Consider the following 19,344-nt stretch of genomic DNA (forward strand, 5'->3'; position numbering starts at 1 on the left):
ATTCATTTCAGGTTATTTATGTACATAATAAAAAAAAGTGAGTCATTTTTGTAAATAATAAAAAAATTCAAGTTATTTTTATAAAAAAAACACATGTACATATAGTTAAAATTTTGATTTAATCTTTTAAAAGTTATAAAGATATAATCTATTAAAAATTAAAATTTAATTTCGGCCTGGCTTCATTCCTGATCAACTTTTTAATTACATTGCTACAAATTAGGTTTTTTTATTATTTTAAAATGCTATATCAATGGATTTAACAAATAATAATATTAATGATTAAATTAAAATTTAAAAATTTTAAAAATATAAAGATTAAAATTTTAAAATAAAAATATATGAACTAAATTTTACGAGGAGTAGAGAATAAAATCACTCAAAAAAAAAAGATCATGTTCTCATGTATATTTCCGACGCACTAAATAATTAAAGAAACTATAAATTTCTCAAATTAGCAAAACATATAAACATGGAAGAGTTAAAACTTAATACTTTTATATTAGAAATTCTCAATTTCTTTTTAGAAAAATAAGATTTTTTTTGGCATTAAACTTGTAGAATAATACCAAATTAGCGCACCAATTAACAAAGGAATCTTAATCCAACATACATTTATACGGCTTCATTATTAAAAAGGGAAAAGAATGAGGTCCAGAAGCGTAAAATCTCCAAAATACAAGGGGATTTTCGGGAAATAGAATAATTAATTAAATAATCAAACCCCTAGCTAAGGGACCCACGTCTGGACCCTACTTAGAGTTGGGGTACCAAACTGCAGCGGTTTCGTCTGCTCAGCAAACTCAAAACTAAAAAATAAACGTTCGTTTGACTTTTGTTATTTTTCCTTGCCATTTATTTTATTTCATTTTCCTTTCAAAACTCCAACCAAACCTGAAAACCTTTTCAAACCTTCCTTTTTTTCTTAAGCTCAACTCCCAAACACCAAAATTTTATTTTTTTCCCCCAGATTCCTTTTTTTTTTGTTGGTTACGACGGCCAAACTTAGAGTACAGCAAAAGTTTTCAGACATGAGAGAGTTTAGTAATTACAGTTGTGTGTTGTTGTTAGTGGTGTTGGGATTAAGCGCGGGAAGTTGTTACGGATTCGGTACCTTCGGGTTTGATATCCATCATAGGTATTCGGATCCGGTTAAGCAAATCCTGGCCGTTGATGAGTTACCGGCGAAGGGAAGTCCGGAATATTACAGTGCTATGGTTCACCGTGATAAAATAATCAAGGGCCGTCGACTGGCGACGGCTAATGATCAGACGCCTGTTACGTTTCTCGACGGGAACGAAACTTATCGATTGGATGACTTGGGATTGTATGATTTCTTGCCACCTCACTCTCTCTCTCCCTTTTTTTTTCTTTATATATTTAAAAAAAGTAATTTTGTTATTGGATAATTTTTTTTTTTTTGCTTCTGCAATAGCTCAACACTTGTTGGAATTTCATTTCATTTCATTTCGTTTTTTTTTTCTGGTTTTAGAAAAAGTTTGTTTTTTTTTTTCCTGCTTGTTAGCTGAGAAAAACTGGAGTAGTTTCCTTTCGTTTTAATTTGGGAGTTGAATAGGGGGAAACTTCAATAAAGCCAAAATTCCCGCCTTTTTTTTACAACGCGTGACTAAGAGTTTATACTATGAAAAAAATTATATCAATTTCTCTGCCATACATATATTTGAAATCTCTAGAACTTTCTTATTGCTGTTGGATTGAATTTGTTAAAAGTAATAGATTTCCAATTTCTTGGAATTTTACAGTTTGCATTACGCGAATGTATCAATAGGGACGCCTGCTGTGTCATTTTTGGTGGCGCTAGACACCGGCAGCGATCTATTTTGGTTGCCATGCGATTGCTCCAAATGCGTGCGAGGCCTCAAGACATCCGATAATCAGGTAACCCTTTTTCTTCTTACGTATTCAATACAAGCTTTCGGATTTAATATAGTATTTGATACATGAAGTATCGTTTTTTGATGGGTATATGTTGAAACTTTTTGTGTTTCAGATGATAGAATTTAACATCTATAGCCTTAATTCCTCCAATACAAGCTCCAAAGTTCCCTGTAGCAGCGCCCTGTGTGAACAACAAAAACAATGTTCTTCACCTCAAAGTAATTGCCCTTATGAAGTTCTCTATCTCTCTAATGGCACTTCTTCTACTGGGGTCTTGGTGGAGGATGTTTTGCACTTAACTACAGATGAAGATAAAACCAAAGCCGTCGAAGCTAAGATCACATTCGGGTTTGTAACTTTCACTTCCTTTTTTGTATAAACAAACATTATCTATTGTCTTGGGGAATAGCATCAATGAATGATATTAATATACCCTTGATCAACATGATATGCGCTGTTATTCCTAAGGAAAATAACCTGATTCTCCCGAGTTGTTGCTCTTATGATAAGGATGCTTTGCTCTTTTTTGCAGTTGTGGGCAGACTCAGACTGGATCATTCTTAAATGGTGCTGCTCCTAATGGTCTATTCGGGCTTGGTATGGACAATGTCTCTGTTCCTAGCATATTAGCGAATGAAAATCTTGCGTCGAATTCTTTTTCTATGTGTTTTGGACCTGATGGGGTTGGAAGAATCACTTTTGGTGATAGGGGCAGCTCAGATCAAGGAGAAACACCATTTAATCTCAGGCAATCCCAGTAAGTAGCTACTCTTTTTTCAGCTTCCATCGATGATGATAACAAACTTGTTAGTGGAACATGCAGCCTTAGAAATGATTCCGGTTTTGGCTTTTTGTTGTTGGTTGTACTCATCTCTTCTCTTCTCAATGTTCATTTTCAGCCCCACTTACAATGTCAGTATCACTCAAGTAAATGTTGGAGGAAATACTGCAGATCTTGATTTCAATGCAATTTTTGACTCCGGTACCTCATTTACATACTTGAATGACCCAGCTTATACACTTATTTCTGAGAATGTGAGTAGTTTAAGTCACGTATTCCATGCTGATTTCCGAAGCCCCTCTTCTTCCCATGTTAAGAAATTTTCATTATGTTGTTTGACAGTTCAACAATTTGGCCATAGAGAAGCGGCATACATCTAATTCTTCGGGCCTTCCCTTTGAATATTGTTATGACCTAAGGTACAATCTATTTGTTTAGACATACCAAAAAACAATTTTCCGTTTTATCCCTTCGAAGCACTGACTTCTTCTTTTAACCTTGCAGTGCAAATCAAACCAACTTTAAGTACCCCATTGTGAATCTGACAATGAAAGGTGGAGACTATTTTTTTGTTAATGATCCAATAATAGTGATTTCCTTGCAGGTAAAAAAAAAAGTTCATTTTATTTCTATTGATGCGCTTGACTTGCCTTGAAATTAATCTTTTCTTTTTTTGATCTGGCAGGGTGGAGATGTATACTGTTTAGGTATTGTGAAAAGTGACAATGTGAATATTATTGGACGTGAGTATCTTCCAGCACAATTAACATTGCTTATTTTTTGGTGCTTAGTCTATAATGATTAAATGAATTACTGGGATTAAAATCTGGTCATTGGAACCAAGGGTCTATCTAATCCTAAACTGACAGACGGCATGGCCTAGTATAGCACCGCACTCACAATTTGTTGTGATAACGAATATAGCTTCTTACACTTTTGTTGTTTCTTACATTGAAACCAGAAAATTTCATGACCGGTTATCGGATAGTTTTTGATCGTGAAAGGATGGTGCTGGGCTGGAAAGCATCCGACTGTGAGTAATTTACCTTTGTTTTTCCCGCTTGTTTTATGCATCCAATTGATCTCTTAAACGTCTAACAATGAGATCCGATTTTCAACAGGTTACGATATAGAGGCCTCGAACACTTTACCAGTGAACCCACCAACTGCAGTCCCTCCAGCCATTGCTGTGAATCCTGAAGCCACATCAGGGAATGCTAATAATACAAACATTTCAGGGGCATCACCATCCATTACAAGTCCATCACGCCACCTCAAAACATTGTTTTACGCACTTACATTTGCTCTCATTCCATTTTTTGCTTTGATTTAAATCATTCTTTTACGTCAGAGCAACCCCACCTTAGCTTGTACCATAGATACTGTTTTAGGTTTACAGGAAAGGAAAGCATTTTTATACTTTACGTCATAGCTACACCTACACGTGGTTGTAAATATGTTTTGATTTTAAGATATGATTGATAATAATATTATAGCATTGCTTATACTTCTTAAGTTATAAAATTTGGAGTTGTTTGTTTTGCTTAACAACAAAGGCCAATTGCATACATTGCTTCGTAAATACTACATTCTTTCTGTAGGAGTTCTCTGTTATACGGCTACGTTACTCAAACGTGGATGAGTAAGTACATGTTTGACAAGAACATGTTGACCCAATGGTGACCATTATACTCTAGTACACATACTCGAATTTTAGAAAAATGAAAATTTCCATTGATGAAGATAAGCAAGCAACTTCGACTATATGTACAAAATGGAATTAATTTTATTCTCAGCAATCAACAAACAACGTACAAGTGACGAGATATGGTCTTTCCCCATTCTTCAATGACTGCTGAGCATGGTTATTGAAACTTAAAAGAGAAAAGACATATGGTATATAAAACGCTGCGTTTTATTATGCAAATGCCACAAGCTAGAAGCTCTAGTCTAGTGTGTAGGCAACAAGATTAACGGCGATGAATACGTGATTGAGAATGGCCCAACGCATAAAATGAGCTCATTTGGTTTCTGGAAATCGTCCTCAACTAACTGCTCTTCTCTCTCAGTTCCACTGATTCTGATGGCTTTTGCGCATTATTTGGTTACAGTTCCAGTCCATACTTCAAAGCACGCAAAGGTTTCAAACCCACTTTTTTCTTCTTATTTTGATCAGTCTCTGCCTTCTTCCTTAGCTTTTACATCTTTTCCTCCTCTCTTGTCTATAGCTCGAAATCTCTCTAACTTACCTACAATCAGACACAAAGGTAATTTCCTTTAATGCTGCTTTAATTTTGATATATATTACAATATTGGGTTTAGTGTTCTTGAGTTTATGAGGAAAACAACATGGAACATAATTTGTTGGATGTAATGGAAAATTTAGGCTGACTGTTATTGTTTTGTTATAGGAAGCTCCCGTTTTGATATTTTTGTATGTTTTTGGTCTAATTGTGGACAGCAAAGGCTGTTCCTCAACCTCAAGACTCTGAAGTGAGCTTAGTTGCTGATGCATTTACTCATTTCAAGCATCTGCTTCTGCCAATAACAGACAGAAATCCGTATCTTTCCGAAGGAACAAGACAGGTTTCCTTCTCAAAACCCCAAATTCTACAACATTTGCTTTAAATCCTTCAATAGGGGAAAACAATGGTGTTTTTCTAAGGATGCTTTGTCGTGATTTGCATTTTGGGTCCTCGCACAATTCGGTTTAAGAAACATCTTAAACTTTTGAGCAGGCAGCTGCAACTACTGCTGCTTTGGCCAAGAACTATGGCGCTGACATTACTGTCGTGGGTATGTATGTGCACATTCCCTCTCTCCGTTGCAGCATGTGTGTGTTGTTATGTGACATGCTTTGAAAGGAAGATTTCAAAAACTTTTATGTACGATGCAGTTATAGATGAAAAACAGAAAGAGGAGTTGCCAGAACATGGAACTCAACTGTCCAGCATACGCTGGCATTTCTCTCAAGGTATACATACGATGAAAATTCACCATTCATACATATATTTTTTATGTGATCAAACTGGTAATAAACCTGAGGATAGATGTCTAGATTATCTAAAAAAGGTTCCCTTGTGCATTTTCTTGTTCCTGGTTTGTAGTATATATCTGCCTCAATAGTTATTTGATTGGTTAGTACAAAATATACGTCAAAGCATGAAACTAAGGTGGCGGTTGTTCCCACAATTCTACTTTTGTTCTTCAAATGTTCCTTCCGGATAAGATGTGCTAACCGATGTGAAAAAATAGAAAACAACAGGTGGGTTTAAGGAATTCAAGTTGTTGGAACGACTTGGGGAAGGAAGCAAGGCTACTGCGATCATTGCCGAAGTTGCGGACGACCTAAATCTGGATCTAGTGGTGATGAGCATGGAAGCCATCCGCTCCAAGCACGTGGACGCAAATCTACTGGTTGAGTTCATTCCCTGCCCTGTCTTATTTTTACCATTATAAGATGTAGCAGTCGGAACAGATGATTGCCCTAGGCTTTTAGTGATCTCCGTTCTAATCTGTTTGTTTGAGGGATGCTAGGTGAATTGTGGCATCTTCTACTAATTGGACTTTGCTCTAGAAATTAGCATCTTTTTTCCCATGGGACGGTTGACGCTTGACATGAAATGCATCTACTTAAACTAAAGTAGTAGCAGAGTGAGTGATATCCATAACTTATGGGAGCTTCCCCTTTCTTAATTTCCGTCCAATTCCATTGTATTCCTTTACGAATAGTTGCTATTTTCACACTTTTTGTCATCATATAGCAGTGATTTTATGCATATCAGCGGTGTCTGTATTCATTCTCATCATTGTTCCACCATTACTTTCGATACTACTTTTGCCAAGGGTTTGTTATCCTTGCTTTCCAATTTTACTTTCCAACTTACACTTAAATTTTCAACCCCATTTATATTTATTTAAATTAAATTTTAAATTATTTTCTTCTATATCAATTTTTTCAAACTAAATCTTTGTTTCGATCGGCTACCCCGACTTTTGAGCTGATTGTTGGTTGCAGTTTACTCAACATTTTTTTTCATAGTTTTAATTTGTATTTAATTTCAATCCACATTATTGTGGTTTTATCCACAGTTTCGTAATTTTATTTTGTTCACATTTTTCACAGTTTTTGTTTTGTCCACTCTGATTTCTTTTAAAGCAAAGGTGTTTTGATTTTACTTTTAATTTTTAGTCATGTTCTATTTTATATGTGAGAATTACTAATATAAAGATGCCGCCAGATTTATTAAGAACCGTTCTTAAAGGATTTTATCGTGATAGATCTTAGTGATTGTAATAGATTCGAGATGATGAAAATGATAGGCCATCTGAGACTTGGCTGTTTGTGCATCACTAATACAGTGGGTTTCTCGGGACTTTGACGGTTGCTTCTTGGTTGATCGGTGTTCAACGTCAAGTTAATTTGATGATGGCGAGACTAAAATGCAAATTTAAACGATTGATCAAGTTGATTTATCTTTAGTATTTTCACAGTTATTCTAGTGTTAGAGTTACCATCAATTTGTCATTATCTTATTTTGATATTATTTTACAGACATGACATTGTGCATTAGTTTGTAGTAATTTATTTATCGTTTATCGTATATGTCATGTTTTTATATTATTATTGTTCATGTTTCTTATTAGTAATAGTGTTTTTTTTAAATATTTATTACTTAAAAAGTATTTACATTTTATATTTCATATATCATAATACTAACCATAGTAATTTTTTTTATATTTTATTAATTTGTTGAACATTTATTAATTTTAAAATAATATCACATCATATTAATTATAAACAAAGATAGGTCGAAATAGTGTTTTTTTTTCTTTTTACATTTGAGTGAATTATTCCATCAATTATAAAATTTTTATTAATTTATAAAAGTTATTTTAATATCTATAATATGATTTATACTTCCAATTAAAATTTATAAACAATTTTTATTAAATACTTAAAAAGTATTTAAAATTAATATTTTATATATTATAATATTAACAAATTTAAATATTATTTAAATTAATTTAATTTTTAATATTTTCTTTTACAACACACTTTAAATTTTAAATCACATTTTCTTTATAGAAATTTTCAAAAACAACATTAAACTAACCCTAAATAACTAGAGTTTTACATTACTTTGTTATATCCTACTGATGTTATTTTTTGCCGTATTTGAGCTAATAATTTGAATTATAGAAATTTGGAGAGATTCTTATATATATATATATTATTTTACATTTTATTATATTAAAATTTTATTTCATATCAATAATTACTATAAATAATAAATAGTATTACCTACTTAAATTTTGGGCCTAATCGTGCAAGAAAAAGAGTTCCTCGAAATTCAACTGGCAGTCCTTTTTTTTTTTTTGGAAATATGGGTAATAAATAATGTAGATCATAGCATATCCATCTGGATGCATTAGTATAATTATATAAGCCTGGGGCTGGCAGTCATATTTCAAAACGTACACACATATTATTTCACCCAATCCACTTATTAAGTACAACGTAAGACACTTACATATGTCACAACACACATGCAACAATTGAGTGAGAAAACACACACACAGCAATCAGCAAATAAAGCAGGCAGCCACAGCCGACGCCTTTAACTTGTAGAGTTGCTGTGGAAGGATTTTAAAGCTTTCATAGCCTCAGCTCTCAGTACGTATTGATGATACGCCGCTGCCATCACCGCTCCAATGAAAGGGCCAATCCAAAATATCCACTATTTTCAGCAGATTAAAAAGTCAGTAACATTCAATCCACAATTAAGGGCATTTTAATTCTGTGCTTAAAAATAAGCACTTCGGCTCCAAAATATTTTTGAAAAAAAAAATGTGCAAAATAAATTATTTTTTGCTGAAATTTTTGGCTTTTCAGAAGTGTTTTTGAAAAGCACTTCTGAGAAGGAGAAGTTAAAATTTTTAACTTTTCTTCTCTCAAAAGTATTTTTAGTGCTTAATTACTTTTTCACCCCTCTAATAACATAGTACGTTCTTTTTTTTCTTGGTGCTTAATTACAAATGTGTTAAAATCATTAATTAAAAATAAAAAATATTTTTTAAAATACTAATTATAAATATTTAATAGTTATATTTAAAAATTTAAAATATAGTTTATATATTCTAATTAAATTTTATAAGTAATTAATATTTATTACTTAAAAATATTTAAAATTTATATTTCATATATTAAAATATTAACGACAAATTATAATAAATTTTTTTATATTCTTACTAAAATATAATAATATTACTTAATTTAAATTTTATTTAAATGTATATTTATTACTTGATAATAATATGTTTAAAATAAACATTTTATTTCTCAAAAGTACTTTTTGACAGCAATAATAAACACTCAAATTTTAAACTAAATTTTTTAAAAGCACTTTTAAAAAACACTTTTCTACCGCACTTTTCAAAATCATTACTAAACTAGCCTGGTAATAAATGAAATTAATAATATATATATACACACCTGATCATCCCACACTTGTCCATTGTTGTAGATGACAGCAGCACCGAGACTCCTAGCCGGGTTAATGCCAGTGCCGGTGATGGGAATGGTGGCCAGGTGCACCACAAACACAGCAAATCCTATTGGCAAGGGCGCCAACACCTAAACCACACCGCATCACAAAAAACCCGAAAAGTTAATGCTTTAATTCATATTAAATTGGTTTAATGACAAATTTACACTAAATGCTGAACATTTATTTTTAAATTATTTTTAGATAATTATTTTTATTTTCTTTAAATTTAAAGTTATTTTTTTAATTTCATGTAATTATTTTATTAGATTATCTAAATAATAAATTATATCTCATTAAAAATATTTCACATATAAAATTTTATATTATCCCGTTAACTATTTTTTAACGGTACTTTCATAAAATTTGTTAAAATAACAATTTAAAATAAAAAAAAAGATTGATGACTAAAATAACTCAAAAATATAATTAGGAATATTTTGATAAAATATGTAAATAATTATGAATATTAAATTTAAGAGTGATCTTTGCATATCTGGTAGCTACTATGATACTTACGGGGACATGGGAATCGCGTGCATTTCTTTTGGGATCAGTGGCAGAGAAAACGGTGTAGACGAGGATGAAGGTGCCGATGATCTCAGCTCCCAAAGCGGCACCTTTAGAGTTCCCAGCAACCACGATGTTTGTACCACCTCCTAGTGTATTATAGTAGTGCTTCATGACGGACTTTGCTAAACCTGCGCCAAAAATAGCTCCCAAACACTGAGCCACAATGTAGGCCACCGCTCGAACCAATGAAACTTTCCGAGCCACGAACAACCCCAACGTTACCGCCGGATTAATATGACCACCTGTTTTAACAATGATGGCAAGGTCATAAGCATAGTTCACATATTCATCTACTTCATAGGCTAACTTAGCTGATTCGCTAAGCACATAGGGTTACCAGAGATTCCGGCAGTGCAGTAGACGAGAACGAAGATCATGCCGCCGACAGCCCAAGCAATACCAAGGGGACCAACACCCTGACAAGCAGGTTGCCTTTGGTGACCGATAACAGTGGCAACTACCACGTAAAGAAATAAAAGAGTAGCAACGAACTCGGCAAGGACAGCTCTGTGAAAAGACCAGCTCTTAAGTTCTTCCAAGTCCAACAAGGGAGCTGGTGGCGGGTCTACGTAATCCTTCTTCCCCTGTACCTCATCCATGGGGTGAACGAACTCAGGTTGTAGACTACTTTCCTTTTTTTGCTCAAACAAATGGAATTATGGGTAGGAGCAGAGGCAGTGGTACTTTCTATGAGAATAAATATGCTTCAAGTAAATTTGCATACAAATTAAAGCTCGCGCATAGTTCCAATTAATTTCCCATTGTTATAATTACTAGATATGCCGCAGGCAAATGTGAAAGCAAATATTTGTTTTTATTGCTATGGCTGTTCGCTAAAATCTAATTCTAGTTTTGTGTTGAATTTACATTAATAATGATTAAAATAACCTTAACCAGGTTTAGTACAAATATTTGTGTTGAATTTTTGTCATGGAACACTACTTCGGTATAATCGAAACCACCACTTCTTCTTCATTGATTTTCTTTTTTATATTAAAAATTTGAAGGTTAAAAATATATTTTATTTTTAAAGATTCAAACTCTTTATTTTTTTTTATTTCAAAATTTAATTTCAATTGTTATTGCTATTAAAATTTTTCTATTAAATTTACTGTTGTGACATTTTGAAATGAGTTGATTATTTGTTTGTCTCAAATTATGAAGGTTAAAATATGATCTAAGTCTCTATAGACTTTACACATTTGAAATTTAGTCTCGATAGACTTTTCAAAATTAAGAATTTAGGTTCAGTTATTACCATCCTTAGATTCTTCAGCTAAATTTAATGGTGTGACATTTTAAAATTAAATAAAACTCACTTAGTAATGATGTAATAGAAAATTATGTTGAAAATGCTTATGTGATTTTTTTCTTAAAAACACCCATTCAAATTCGTCATAATAGATTTTTTTTTGTTGAAATAGTGTTCTTAAAAAATGGCTATAGCATTGTAATTGAAATACTTAATAATATGAACTATTCAGACTAATTCTAATTATGTAAAAAATAAAGTATATAAATTTAATCTAAATGTTACCATATTATAACGGCCAAAATTTGAAATTTAACCATTGGCTCTTTTAAAAAATAAAGTAAACTTCATAACATTTTAATAAAAAATTTAATAATATTAACTATTTGAGCTAACTGATAACATTATAAAAATATAACATTTATGTTAGAAATTAAATTTAAAATTTAAATCAGTACAGCTAAAATTAAATCAACTTTTGTAAAATGCAAAAAAAAAAAATAGTTGGGTGGGTATCCACATTTCAGTAGGAGGAAGGTCCAAGGTAGTCAAACCACTTTCTTTTTATATATAGGTACTAATATAATTCTCATGGTAGTCAGTATTGCAGAGCGGACGTACCATCTTTTAGATTTATCACTCTTTTTATAAAACATTTGATGTATGCATATAATATTTATAAATATCAAATAATGAAATTAAGTAAATTTTAAATATAAAATATACATAAAAATAAAATTTTAGTTGAAGTAGTAATTTTTTTTTAAAAATCTTGGTGGCATGAGTTCAAACCTCATTCTATATAAATTTTAAGATAAAAAAAAAACAAAAACACCCATCAATTATATAAAATTTTATTTTAGCAGCTTCACAAATACAATCCATCATTAAATAAACTTAAAATAAACAGAACATTGTGTGTTGGCCTGATGACCAAGGTGTTCACCGTCCTAGGTATGGCTTAGGTTTAACTCGTGCTAGTCGCATTGTTGTTGGGGCCTTGCCCTCCTCTTGTAACTCACCAGGAAAAAAAATTAAACAAGCAAAAAAATTATTCCATAAATTAAACAATAAAATTATTCCATATAACAATTCATAATTAAATTAATAAAAAATAAAGTTAAAATATATTTTAAAATTAATTTTTTGGTACAGGTTGGTACACCATATTTCGGTTAGTACGAGCGAAATCAACCAGTACGCATCAATACAACTTGTACCAACCGAAATTTACATCAAAACGAAACCTAAAGTTTGTTGTTTTAGTTTACTATTGGACCGGAGCGTTCCAATCGGTATGGATGGTACTGAAATAGTATCGACTAACATGATAATTCCCCCCATCTTCACTTGGAAAAATCTCTTTGTATTTTTTTTCCTTAAATTTTTAGGTTAAAATATGTCATAAGTCCTTGTACTCTTCGTAAATTTAAAATTTAAGCCATATAATTTTATTTTTAGGTATTTAGTCCCTTTACTTTTTAGATTTTAAATTTTAGATAGTATTTGGTGTTTTCCCATATTATGATTCCAAGGATAACTCCAATAGAATGTGATTCCTTGGAATCTTACTTTACAACACTTGGTATACATTGGAAGGCATTAATTAATTAAAATCTCAAGAAAGTTACATTATCACATTTAGTTAACTAACTACTTTTCTAGGCATGTAATGATAATTTACGAATTGACCCTTCCTAAATAAAATATGATATTCATGTATTAATTATTATTTTAATTTATAATTTTAATCAATACCGAAAAAAATTATAGTTTTAATTGAAAACAAAATCGTTTCAAATTTGTCTTTCCTTTTTTTTAAAAATATAAATAAAGGAAATTATTTGGTACACTGTCGGTGGAGTTTTTAGACTCCGCAAATAGGATCAAGGGGTTGGCAAGTATTTTATAAGAGTATAGTAAAATATTTTAAAAAAGAGATATTTGTCAATTTTTCAAAGCTACTAGTGGAATAAATACAATGAACTATTAGACAAGTGTACCAAATACTAACTCATATAATAATGCATATATAAAATCATTGATATATAAAACTTATTTTGGAATAAATTAATAAAACTTGCGAAGAATCTGTTGAAGTAATAGAAAAAATAAAGTAGTAGGAAGAAGAAATGGGGCAATAGTTGTAACAGACTAGTTTTAGCTAAATCGGAACAGTGGTTTCGGAACCACAAATCCAATGTTGAAAAATTATTTTAATATAATTTTTGGTGTTTACAACATGTATGTGTGAAAATTTCGTGAGCTAATTTTATCATTATTGCTCAATTTGAGAAAAATGACTTAATCGCTTAAAATGTAAAAGTTGCATACTATTTGTTTAAAGTGCTTAATTGTTATGATTTAATAAATCAAAGGTCCTTATGATGATATTAGACCATTGGTAGTGTTAATGGTCATTAATGGACATGAAATGGATGTTATATATTAATGTTTTATTAAGATTAAAATGGTAAATTATTTATTAAAGAAGTATTAATTAAAACAAAATCAATTTTAAGCTTGATTCTCATCTTCTTGGCCAAATATGAAGAGAAGAACAAGCCATTCTTAGGGCTTAAAGTTTCGGCTACTTCATTGCTCAATTGTAAGTCTATTTTTGCTCGGTTTTGATTATTTCTATGTTTTTGTAATTGTTGCAGCCCCATCTAGCTAGCCCGTACATTTAATTTCGAAACTGTTAAAGGTTTTGAGAATTTCCATTGATGATGAGTTTATGTGTTCTTTAATGTTTGAAGATGAAATATGAATTTTTGATGATAGATTTTCATGTTTTGTAAAGTGATTTTTGATGAAATTGCATAATAGGGATTAAATTGTGAAATATGCAAATTGAGTGGTTGAAATGTGAAATAAATGAAATTTTTGGGCTGCTAGGGACTTATATTTAATTCGGCCAAGCTTGAGTTTATTGAAAATATGTGAATTTTGTGTATTTGTGAAATAAGGACTAAATTGTTAAAAGTGAAACAAGTTTAGGGGCTAAAGTGCAAATAGGACTAAATGCATGTTTTGGACTAAATTGAATGATTGGTTGATTAAAGAAGTTAATTTTGAATATATTTAGATCAAGAAAAGAGGAATCCGGAATGAGATTAGGGGAAAGGCAAGATTATCGAGTAATATACTCATTTTACCGTTTTCATACTCGAGGTAAGTTCGTATGTGACGATTTCATTATAAATGTATGTTAAATGCTTTGATATTGCCTAAACTGTGATTATGAGATTTTCATTAATGTATGAATTGTAAATACAACTCTACGGAATTATTCGAAGATGGAATCGATAAGCTAGAAATCCTGATTGAACCTAGGAATAGATTTGGATACTTGTGACATGTTATAAGATGATATACCGATTTGGCTTCAGGCCATGCATATCGCATGAGTTGGCTTTGAGCCATTATATTAGCACTTCGGGTGCGAGTTATACCGAATTGGTTTCGGGCCATGCATATCGGATGTTTTGGCTTCGAGCCATGAAAATAGTTCTTCGGATAAGTTACCTTGATTTGGCTACGGGGCCATGGTATAGGTAATTATCATACAACACTCATGAGTATCTAATTTTTATTCTAAATGGTTCAACGGGTAAACAAATGATATGGTTGAGAAAGAGGTTAGTACGAGGCGATACAAGTATGTACAAAACCTATTCGAGTATTAAATAAAGAAAGTTCGATGAGATGGTATTTGATCATGTTTTGAGGCATGAGAAAGGTTTGTAGTTAATGTGTATATGGTGATGTTATGTATAATTGGTTGATTTGTAATTATTTGATGAATTAAGTTATTCACACGAGCTTACTAAGCTATGAAGCTTACTTCGTGTTATTTTTTCTATGTTTTATAGTGAATCAAGGCTAGCTCGGATTCGGAAGTCATCGAGGACATCATCGCACAATCGGGCATCTATTTGGTACTTTTGGGTTGTGTATATATGGTATATGGCATGTATAGGTTAGATGTAGTATTTTGGTTGTGTTTATAGCCATGAGAATTGACTTGTAAAGGATGTTAATGTTGATGTGTGTTTGGCTAATAGAAATGGTTTATTTTAACATGTATGGTATGAGCATGGTTATTTGAATTGTGGAGTTTAAATGCTTAAGAAATGCTTTCATGAAATATGATTTTAGAAGTTGAGTTGATAAGTATTTGATTAGGTAAATGACATTGAAATGAGTATTGAAATTGGTTGAAATGGATATTGTATGAATTGTGCATTTGGTTGATAATTTTGGCTGCCTAATTAAATGGTGAAATGGTACCATTTTGATTGTTTAAGTGTGCATAAATAAGAGTGGCAAACTGGCCTTGCAAATGGCCTATTTTTGTCCACACGGGCAAAGACACAAGCGTGTCTTGAGTTTCCCTTGCAAATGGTCATGTTACACGGCCGTGTGTCCCTTGGTGTTGTTATTAAAATGAAGTCAGTATGTTCCACACAGTCTCACACACGGGCGTGTGACTGGCCGTGTGGTTGGCCGTGTGACCCAAGTCAGTATGTATGCCCTGTTTCCACATGGCCTGAGACACGGGTGTGTCTGGAGCTGTGTGAGGCACACGACATGTTCACACGGGCATGTGACCCCTGTATGGTTGAAATTTTATTAAGTTTCCAAAATTTTCGTATGATATCAGTTTAGTCTCGAACCACTTCTAAAGCATGTTCAAGGCCTCGTAGGCCCTTATAAGGGACAATGTGATTGTGTTGAATGATTTATGAGAATGAATGATTTACAGTTGATAAATGTATACCTTACATTGTGAATTGATCGGTAATACCTCGTAACCCTACTCCGGCGACGGATACGGGTTAGGGGTGTTACAATAGTTGTAGCTTCTAGTTTTTACATTAATTAATAGACTAATACCCTAAACCAATATGAAATGGGATTAATTTCGTCTTAATATTTTTTGAACTTTTCAATCTACATGAGGAAGTAAATTTCTCGTATGTTATCATGGGAATCACAATGCCATATTTATAGGAAAGTAACTCTCAAAGGAAAGCCAGGTTCTAAGGAAATTAAACAAAATTTGGCATACCATACGTTAGAATCACTTTCCAATAGATTAATTTTTTAAGAAAGTGATTACTTTTCATCATACCAACCGCTTTAGTCAAATTCTTAATACTATTAAAATTATTTTGTTAAATTCAAATTCATTACAAAGTCATTTCTTATAGTTACATTATTATCAATTAAGTATTTTTTTATTTTTAAAAATGTCACATCAATAAATTTAACAAAAAAAAATTAACAATGTTAACAATTGAATTTTAGTTTTGAAATCTAAGAAGTTAAGGTATAGATGACAATGGAGCGGATATTACTAATTCCATTACTGCTTCACAATTGGCACATTTTGTTGCACCACCCGTCCCACTCCACTATGGATATATAATCCTGAAAACCACTACTATAACGACATAGTTTTCAATGGTATCGAAAAAATACAGTTTCAGGACCCCGTTTCCGTATATCAAGTCTGTAAATATTAAATAAAGATATTTATGGAGTTAGTGTATAGATAAGTTGAAATTCAGTTAAGTAATTTAATTGAATTTGTGATTAATTAACGTTGATGGGAAGACGAGAAGGAAGTCTTTACAACCAAGCTCAGGTAGAGATAGACGATGGTTCACCTGGAATTTTAGCTGTTTTAAACGCTTCGAGAGGAAGGAAAGTGACTTATTAGATGGCTGGATTTGATTTTTTTTCTCTTTCATTTTTCTTTTGTTAGGTGTTACGATTGTTATTTTAAGTTCCAAAAATAGTTATTTTTTAGGAGCTACTTTATTATTTTTTAATATAATCCAACCTGTTTAACTTCAAAAAAAAAATACTCGTAATCATGAAATAAAAAGGTTGACGTTATAATAAATCTAAATTTAGTAGAAGAATTTCAATAGTGTTAATAATTAGACTTACATTTTTGAATTTGAATAGTAGAGTGATTAAATTCTTTAAAATAAAAGCACGGAGTAAATTTCAAATGTGAAAAAAGTATAGGGATTAGAACATTTTTTAAACATTTTTTTGTTAAATTAGACTCCAAGTCCATGTACTTTTTGTGCATTTGAAATTTACTCTCCCTACTTTTTTTTATGAATTTAATCCCTTTATTTTTTAATATTTCAAATTTTAAGTCTAATTGTTAAATTTGTTAAACAATATTAAAAATTATATTTATATTTTTAAATCTAAAAAAATAAAGAGATTAAATTTCTTAAAATAAAAAACTAAATTTTAAATATATAAAAATTGAAAAGTATTGAAATTTAAAACATATTTTAACCTTTTTTTTTTTCAAAGCAAGTTGTAAAATATTTATGCTTAAAGAAATGAGGGCCCTTTGTTCAACGGGCTACGCTTTTAAGCACATATCGAAACTTGAAGCCTCCACATTGAGGTATTCATCAAATATACGTTTAAAATTTTACTTAAGTTCTCCAAGCCCATTTTAGATTTTATGTTTTTATTTTTTAAAATATTTATATTATTTTTAATGTAATATTTTTACAATTTCAAGGCTTAATATATCAAAAAGTCCTTGTAAAATAGTGCAATAATCAATTGAACCCTCACTTGAAAACATCACTCAATTGAACCTTTAATTGAATATAAGCAATCAATCAAGTCCTCGAAAAACCAATTCCCTTGTAAGCTATTGATGTCAGTTAACTTTGCCTAATGGCATGATAGGGTTATGCCATATGGCGAAATATGATAATTTTCTTTAAAATTGTTTAAAATTTTTAAAAAATCATAAAATTTTAAAAATTATACTAAAATCTAGAATTTTGAAATTTTAAAAAAATTATAAAATTATAAGAGAATTTGCAAAAATTTTAAAAATTGAAAAAAAATTGCACTTAATTTTTTTTTTAATTTTTAAAAATTATAAAAAATGCAAATATATGGAAATTAAATAAAAATTATAAAATATAACAAATTATATTTTTTTATGGATTCATCTTTGATATTGATAAACTTGTTGATATAATCATTATAACCATCGATGTCGCATGGGAACATGGTGCCATCTAGACTTGGCATGGGTTGGGCCGATGCTAAGTGTCTAGGCCCATTTTCTATGCCTAAGCTTGACTCAGCCCAAAAAATGAGAAAAAATTTTGCTCAAACCTAACCTAGATAAAAAAATTATAAACTCAAGCTCGACCCAATCTATCCGTATTAGTTTTTTTAGATTTTCTATATAAAAACAAATTTAAAAAATACAATACATCAAATACACTAAAAATATTAAAATAAATATTTCCCACCACATTGTAAATGTATTTAAAAAAATTTTATACTTAAATAACACTAAGATAGCTGCAACTTAGCAAGCAAATGCCTCTAAAATAGCAGCAAAATTAATAATAAAACAAGAGTTATACAATATTCAAACAATAACAACAACAAAATAGTATTAATATAATAACAGAATGGCAACAAATCAGTAGCAAAATGGTAGGGAGAAACAACGAAACAACATTAAAAGCAACAAAGATTAAGATTAGGAGGTTGGGTACTTTTTTTTTTAGTTTTAACTTTTAGGTAATATATTTAGTTATAATTGAGTTAGTGATTTAATATATATAATTAATATAATTACTTTTACAATATAATACATTCAGGCAGGGTAGGGTCAAGCCTGGGTCAAAAAATATTTCTCAAGGCCCGACCCATTTAGAAAACAGGTTTTAAATTTTGTTCAAGCTGTTGAGTATGCCTCATATTTCAATCAAAATTAAAAGATAATTTTCCAGTTAAACTCTGTTTATTTGTTTTCATAAAACTCTGATTAGTCTAGATTATTTTATTATTATTTCACCTACGAATTTAGCCTATAAAAAGGCTCTTTTGCAACCTTAGAAAATACATTTTGAGGGTTTTTTTATTTTCGGGTTTAGGGATTTAGTTTTTATCTCCATCTTTTGTACTCTTCGTTCTTTTGCCATTATAGTAAAATTATCTTTACCTGTGATTTTTATCCTCTTTGGAGGGATTTTTTCACATTAAATTTGTGTGTTCGATTTCTCAATTTCTTCTGCAATTTTCACTTGATCGTTGCTTAGTTGGGTTAATCCCCAACACAAGCCTACTTTTTAAGTTTATATTTTTGCCTAAACCCTCCCACTTTTCGAACGGGCCTTTGGGCCTAGGCGGATGGCTCAACCCGTGATCAAATCTAGAGTTATCAGTTGGAAACCTAAACCTCTTCCTTTCGTCCTTAACCCAATTCTGGTTCTTTT

The 19,344-nt window shown here is 31.0% G+C and overlaps 3 protein-coding genes across 8 annotated transcripts; 2 read left to right on the forward strand and 1 right to left on the reverse strand.

Annotated features, from left to right (window-relative positions):
* The first annotated feature begins 838 nt into the window (after positions 1 to 838).
* On the forward strand, positions 839 to 4,187 carry LOC107895673 (aspartyl protease family protein 1). The gene is made up of 10 exons (XM_016820918.2): positions 839 to 1,327; positions 1,764 to 1,899; positions 2,012 to 2,247; positions 2,432 to 2,656; positions 2,799 to 2,934; positions 3,023 to 3,099; positions 3,185 to 3,284; positions 3,366 to 3,423; positions 3,642 to 3,713; positions 3,802 to 4,187. The coding sequence occupies exons 1-10, from the start codon at positions 1,032 to 1,034 to the stop codon at positions 4,011 to 4,013; spliced, it is 1,548 nt and encodes a 515-aa protein (XP_016676407.1). The 5' UTR covers positions 839 to 1,031; the 3' UTR covers positions 4,014 to 4,187.
* A 225-nt stretch (positions 4,188 to 4,412) lies between these two features.
* On the forward strand, positions 4,413 to 7,346 carry LOC107895683 (uncharacterized). 6 transcript variants are annotated; one of them, XR_005904943.1, is made up of 6 exons: positions 4,413 to 4,947; positions 5,142 to 5,266; positions 5,419 to 5,476; positions 5,583 to 5,654; positions 5,936 to 6,334; positions 7,043 to 7,346. XR_005904943.1 is itself a non-coding variant. In XM_016820929.2 (5 exons), the coding sequence occupies exons 1-5, from the start codon at positions 4,695 to 4,697 to the stop codon at positions 5,953 to 5,955; spliced, it is 534 nt and encodes a 177-aa protein (XP_016676418.1). In that variant the 5' UTR covers positions 4,420 to 4,694; the 3' UTR covers positions 5,956 to 6,486. The 6 variants fall into 6 exon arrangements, 4 of the variants coding, with proteins under 4 accessions (XP_016676418.1, XP_040937347.1, XP_040937346.1 ...); XR_005904942.1 differs by having other exon boundaries at positions 4,430 to 4,947; positions 5,577 to 5,654; positions 5,946 to 6,334; XM_016820929.2 differs by lacking the exon at positions 7,043 to 7,346 and having other exon boundaries at positions 4,420 to 4,947; positions 5,577 to 5,654; positions 5,936 to 6,486.
* A 940-nt stretch (positions 7,347 to 8,286) lies between these two features.
* On the reverse strand, positions 8,287 to 10,400 carry LOC107958353 (aquaporin PIP2-7). Its single transcript, XM_041082044.1, has 4 exons — positions 10,139 to 10,400; positions 9,748 to 10,043; positions 9,177 to 9,317; positions 8,287 to 8,421 (listed from the first exon to the last, which is right to left on the reverse strand). The coding sequence occupies exons 1-4, from the start codon at positions 10,398 to 10,400 to the stop codon at positions 8,302 to 8,304; spliced, it is 819 nt and encodes a 272-aa protein (XP_040937978.1). The 3' UTR covers positions 8,287 to 8,301.
* Between the last annotated feature and the right edge of the window lie 8,944 nt (positions 10,401 to 19,344).

Source organism: Gossypium hirsutum, chromosome A11, assembly GCF_007990345.1.
Source record: "Gossypium hirsutum isolate 1008001.06 chromosome A11, Gossypium_hirsutum_v2.1, whole genome shotgun sequence".
Classification (NCBI taxonomy): Eukaryota; Viridiplantae; Streptophyta; class Magnoliopsida; order Malvales; family Malvaceae; genus Gossypium; species Gossypium hirsutum.